Here is a 6,497-nt window from a genome sequence, read left to right as displayed (position 1 = left end):
TGCGGGGGGGGGGGGGGGGGGGGGTGAAGGGGATAGGAGGAGCATGAATCAGGTAACCATGTTAAAAATGTATATTAATAAATGTAAAAAAAAAATTTAATTTCCAGGGGGCTAAGTAATATTTTTTCTGGAAAGGAGGCAGTAGGCCAAAAAAGTTTGGGAACCACTGTTTTAAAGTCTCAAAACAATCACCACTTGTTGCTACCACCAACTATTTCATTTTCCAGCTGTATATTGCTAATTATAATAGCATATGTGCCATTAAGTCCACATTCTCGTTTGTCACTGGAGAGTCAGCAGAGTATCATGGAAAGAGCATTTGTTATTAGGGGGTAGGGTTTGAATTCTGTTTCCAACACTATGTAAAACCCTTTCTCAATATCAGGTTCCTTTTTTGTGAAATGTAGAAATATCTAGCCCACATGGTTATTGTGAGACAAGTGCTTTGTAAGCTTTAAAAAACATGTGGGACTTGGAATCAAGAGGACTTAAGATTCAAATTCCAGTTCCCATATTACTATGCAAGTAACTTAACCTCTTTATGCCTATTTCTTCATTTGTAAAATAGGGATCATAAATATATCACAGGATTATTGTGAGGTGAAAATGAAATTTGATAAAGCCCTCTGAACACTTTAAAGTACTGTGGTAAGATATTATTAAAACACATCATCATGGAATTTTAATATTAGAACTATTAGCAGCCAACTACTCTAACCCATATATGAAAAGAATCCCCACTATAACACACCCCATATATAAGACTACTAAGAAAGGAGACTCACACTCTCCAGAGGTACTTCATTTCACTTTTGTATAGCTCTCTAATTTTTAGGAAATTTTTCTGGCTATAAATTCTAAATCTATCTCTCCACAACTTCCACTCATTTTGCTCCCAGTTCTACCATTGGGGGCCAAACAGAATCATAATCTCTCTTCCACATGAGAATTCTTCAAATATTTGTAGAGAGTTGCTCTTCTCTATTCTCCATGCTAAATATCTCCGGTTCCTTCTACTGGTCTTCATATGACATGAACTCAAGACCCTTCACACTATGATGCTGACCATCTCTGGATACTCTCCAATTTATCAGTTTCCTTAAACCACCGTATCCAGGATTAAGCACAATACTACAAATAAGATTTAATATGGGTAAAGAGTGACTACCACACCTTTTTCTCCATAAGCTATGCTCCCTTCAGATAGTTCAAGATTGAATTTGGTTTTTTGGCTGCACAACATGCTGTTGAAGCATATTAAAAGCTTGCACTCCACTAAAATCCCAGACCCTTTTCCAAACAAATGCTTTTCTATCCATGATCCCCCTCCTCCTATATTAAACTTATGAAATTGCTATTTTTGTAGACTTGACATTTATCCCTTCTGAATTTCTTCATATTAGATTCAATACAATGTTCAAGTTTGTTAAGATCCTTTTGGATCCTGACTGTCATCTAGCTAACCCTCCCTGCTTTGTGTTCTCTTAAAATTTGATGAGCATGTCATCTAACCTTTTATTCAAGTCACTGATTTAAAAAAAAAAAAATTGAAGCAGCCCAGGGCCAAGCAAAGATCCCTGGGATAGGCCCCTGAAGTCCCTTACCTTGTTAACATGGAATCATTAACTACTCGGAGTATAATATCCAGTTTGGAATCCATATGACAGGAATCTAAACCTCATCTCTTCATCTTCACCATAAGAACAATATAAATTACTATATCAAAAACTTTGTTGTAATCTCTAATACTTTCCTCATCTATTAGTTTAAGAATCCTGTCAAAAGAAAAGAAATGAGGTCTGGCAAGACCTGTTCTTAAAGAAGCCAAGCTGACTCTTTGTAATCACCATTTGCACATCAATATATTCAACAATCATCTCTTTAATGATTCATTTTAAAATTTCTCTAGGAGTCAAATCAAGCTCACTAATCTATAATTTGCAGACTCTGTTCTGAGTATGTGTGTGTGTTTTTTAAATTAGGACATTTGCATTTCCCTAATTTTGTGATATCTCATCTTCTGTTTTCCATGATCTTTCAAATATAACTGTTAATCATATCTGCCAATTCTTTGAAGACCCAAGGATAGTATTCCTGGGGCCAAGTAACTTCATCAAGTGCAGTTCAAATGAACTCAAATTAAACCTCTTCATATATATTGAGCATCACCTGCTTGGTAGTCACTTTTGTTTTATAATTTCCAATGTAAAGCTCATTTTCCTTTGCAGATGAAACAGAAACAAAGTTAGAACAGAACAACTTTGCGTTCTCTCTCAGCGGATATCATCCCCTTAATTAGGGCAAAAAAAGGTCCTATTCAGGGGTAGCTGGGTGGCTCAGTGTATTGAGAACTAGGCCTAGAGACAGGAGGTCCTAGGTTCAAATCTGACCTCAGACAGTTCCCAGCTGTGTGACCCTGGGCAAGTCACTTGGCCCCCCATTGCCCACCCTCACCACTCTTCTGCCTTGGAACCAATATGTAGAGGGTTTAAAGAAAAAAAAAAGTCCTATTCCTTCATAATCCTACTTTTTCTCTCCATTATTAAAACTCATTCTGAGCTTTAGCACTCCTGACACTACTGCCATATTCTTATTCTCTTATGTTTCCATCTTCCAACCATTTCTTTTTAAAATCTGATTTGGCTGATGAGTTCCTCATGCATCTAACAATATTGGCATCTTCAGAACAATCCCATGTTTTTTCCTCATTGGAATTGTTTCACCTTGTGGCTTCAAAATTTCCTACTTAAGTATCTCCTATCCCTCTTGACCAACCTTCCCCTGAAGCATTTTTACTGCATGAGATCCTGTAGCTTCTCTGAACCTTCTGAAATAAGCTTTCCAAAAAACTAAGGTACATTTCAAAACATGTCTAAATTTCTTCTCTTTCTATATGACAAATTCTGTAATTAAGTGGTCCCTCTCTTCTATAGTTTTCATCATTTCCACTCCAGCATCCAGCTACAGAAATTCTCTTTATTAATTATTCCATCTTTTGAAGAATGAAAGTTTTACCAAGGCAAGACAATAAGTTTTAGTTGCTTTACTTTTGACAGAGAGAGAGAATGCCAACCGTAGTCTGAACAGATGAAGAAAAATTATGGTTTAGTGCCAGGCTTGTGATGTTTCCTTAACTCATCTATTTCCTCTCTCCTCCAAGGTGGTCTTTGGTACTCTAATGACAAAAAAAGGCACTGGAATTTTCCTCCTTTGACCTCCACTCCATCATGCTCCCTCTGCCCCCCATGCAGTTCCTAAGATAATATACAAAGCTACTATTACTCCCCCCCCTTTTACTTCTTCACCCAAATGAATGGCAATGTCTTAAACTCTAATAAACTCTTACACTACCTAGCACAGTAGCTAAGCCAAAGGAAATCAATATGTTCAATATTTTCTTAGATTCCAAGATAAATATCCCAAATATGTAGTGTTCAAAAAGAATGTAGCAAATGACTTAGGTCAGGCACAGAAAAAGGCAAATTTAACAGCCTGATTCTAGCAATCAGGAGGCTTTAAACACAAAATATAATTCCAAATGCATAATGGATCCACTAAGGCTAGTTTCTCTACCACCCTAAACCAGGGCTGTGACTTCCTATTACTTTGTAAAGTGATAAAAATTTTAAAATAAAGATGGCTTTCTCCCAACAATAAATTCTTTCAAAAGATATTTACAAGTTTAAAATGTGTAAGAAGAATTAATAAAGATAAAAATGGTCTTTCACATTGTAATGAGTATTCAGAATCCCTTAGCAGAAGAAAAGCTCTAGACCAACTGGACAAAGCTACAAAAATCTATGAAGGCTTTTTAATGAAACACCAAGTCCGGAAAAAATGATGAGTGCCAGGATGAAAATATTCAATTTTTACACAAACAAAATCAACGCAGTTAAAATTAGGAGTGGCAGAGCTGCGAAAGAACCTCCTAGAGAAGACTTAAGAGCAAGGGGAGGAGTTGATTGAAAACAGGAAGAACATAGCTGAAGAGGAAAAGAAAACCCAGGAAGTAATGATGGAGAATTCCTTTCCCAATCATGGAATGTGAATAGGGCCTAAGTGACTAACACCAGGAGAAAGTCAAGTCAGAGATTCTCCTATGGGCATAACCCAAGAGACAGACTAGCTGAATTGTTGAGGCAGGTGGCTGCTAAGACAGCTGTTGTAACCCAGAAGCCAAAAAAAGGATGAACCTGGGGCCCCTGCAAGCCTGCAAACTGAAAAAGGGGAGTGACAACAGGGAAGACCTGGAAGGTACAGTGTAATATTTTAAGTCTAAATTAAGCTGATTAACATAAGCCTATACTTGTAATATTGCCCCACAAGCATGGCTGGTATCCTAAAATTCTCTCATACCAGTAAAGGTTATTTATGCTTTTAAATCAAAGGTGCCAGGCTGCAGACGATAGAGTAAGGGAAAGAATTCAAATCAATTCAAAAATTTATTAAGCACTCTAGGGCTTGCAAGACACTGTGGTGTGAAACTTAGGTGAAAGGTCACAAATTCTGTCTGGGAAGGAGAAGTCTTAACTGTTGAATCTTGGGTGATGAAATGAAGCAGTTAATCTATTTGAAGAATTGAGAGTTGTTCTTGGGTAAGGTAGATACAAGACCACTCAGTTTAGGTACAAAACCACTCAGTTTAAGACCTCACATTTCACAAAGAACAAGAGTAAGATCAGTTCCATTTTTAGTGAACATCTCAAAACAACTGGAGTCAAAAGTTTAAAAAAAAAGGCTATTTCTGCAACACCCCAAAATATCTTTCACCATTCTCCAACCTGCTCCCCCACCCGACCCCCCCTGCCCCGGCTAGATCTAAGTTCTGACACTGGGCTGTGGGGAGTGTCCAGACATGACCCTGGCAGAAGCTCCCTGCAAATTTAGATCTGTCACTGGTCATCCGTGCATGGACTGCCATGTCAGGCCAGTTTCTTGCCAAGGATTGGTCATAATATATAAAGGCCATAAACAATGATTCAGATACCACTTATGGGGAAAGATGGTATTAAGAAAGGGCGGCTGGGTCCACCACCCACCTTGCTTGATGCATCTCCTCCTCCCCTCCAACCCCCACTCCAGGGGCTGATCTAGGACAAGGCAGGTTGGCAGTCCCGAGACACCCGATACCCCAACCTTCATTTACTACGTTTGCCCCCGCCCACTCACCTGCCCCCTACTTTAGCCTGGGGTGGGGGGGCGACCAGGGACAGAGGTGGCGGCAGTGAAGCCCTCCCCTGCCCCCAAAAAAATATGGACACTTCTCTGCCCCCCACCCCCGAACTGATCCAGGACTAGGCGGGCGGGCGTCCAGCGCGAGCCAGGCCGGGGCCTCCCTGGAGCAATAGGCTATCGATTGAATAGCCTGTCGCTAGGAGCCCCAGGAGAGCGAGGCCTACACTTCCCCGGCCTCAATTTCACCACTTTCCCCTAAACCCGAGGGGTAGCCCCCGGCTGAAAGGGGGTGTGGTAGAGGAGGGTGGTATGAAAAGGGGGGGCAGCGCGAGCCACAACTGGGGATGGGAGGGAGGTAGAGCCCGTAAGGTTAGAAGGTCCACCTGCAATGGCAGCCCTCCACCCCTACAGAGACGGAAATGGCCGAGGGGGCGTGGGGCAGGGCCCGGGTCTCGAAGGGAGAGGGAGCGGGGCAGATGCAAGCGACCGCCCAGGTCCGGCCCAGGTCCGGCCCCGGCCCGGCCCAGCTAAGCCCTAAACCTGGCCTCCTCCACTGCCCCAGCTACAGCCCGGGCCCCGGGCCTGCCCGGCCTCGACAGCCGCAGGGTCCCCGAGTGCACCTGGGGAAGTATCGAAAGGAAGAGTTTCCCGTCAAACTTTGTCAGGGACCAGGCGGCGGCGGCGGCCCTGGCCCCGTGGTCCTACAGGCTGCGCCATCCCCCAGACTCCCGGCACCCAAGGGGGCCGAGCTCGGGAGCTGTCAACCATTTTAGATCTTTTTTAGTCCAGGCATCGCCTCCCCGCCCCCGCGGGTGCCCCCCCCCATCCCCCGTCCCCGAGCCCGGCCCCAGCTTTGGCGGGACTCCCCTCCCCTCTCCGCGCCCAAGCCGGAGGAGAAAGAAGAAAAGGGAGCCCCTGGGAAGGGGATGAGAAGCGGATGAGAAGCGTTAAGGTCGGCTTTTACCTGAGACCAGCCACTGTCCTCCATTGTTGGAGAACTCAATGGCATTGACACAGCCGAAGTGGCCCAGCAGGTCCTTCTTGTAGAGGTTTCTGCAGCCCCGCAGGCGTCTCCTCTGGAAGTCCTGAGTGAGCAGCGGGTCCCCTTGCAAGCCCCGTTGCGACAGGAAGCCCACTACGGACCTCATGCTGCTGCCCCCCGGGCCAGCTCTCTTCTTCATGCTGCGGCCCCGCAGCTCCTACCCGCGGCGGCGGCGGCGGCTGCGGAGGAGGCTGAAGCTGCTGCTGCGGCTGCGGCTGCTGCTGCTGCGGCTGCTCCTGCTGCTCCTCCCGCTCCTCCCGCCGCCGCTGCCGCCGCCGCC

General features: G+C 44.2%; 1 protein-coding gene across 2 annotated transcripts in view; it reads right to left on the bottom strand.

Annotated features, from left to right (window-relative positions):
• The window catches only part of DCAF5 (DDB1 and CUL4 associated factor 5), a 143,606-nt gene extending 137,250 nt beyond the window's left edge, over positions 1–6,356 (bottom strand). For both annotated transcript variants that reach the window (XM_044664811.1, XM_044664812.1), the window contains exon 1: positions 6,140–6,356. In XM_044664811.1, the coding sequence (XP_044520746.1) occupies positions 6,140–6,356 (217 nt within the window). The remainder of the gene's footprint in view (positions 1–6,139) is intronic.
• Positions 6,357–6,497: the final 141 nt, after the last annotated feature.

Source organism: Gracilinanus agilis, chromosome 2 (genome assembly GCF_016433145.1).
Source record: "Gracilinanus agilis isolate LMUSP501 chromosome 2, AgileGrace, whole genome shotgun sequence".
Classification (NCBI taxonomy): domain Eukaryota; kingdom Metazoa; phylum Chordata; class Mammalia; order Didelphimorphia; family Didelphidae; genus Gracilinanus; species Gracilinanus agilis.
The sequence above is the reverse complement of the archived record's forward strand: the minus strand, read 5'-3'. Positions and strand labels throughout refer to the sequence as shown.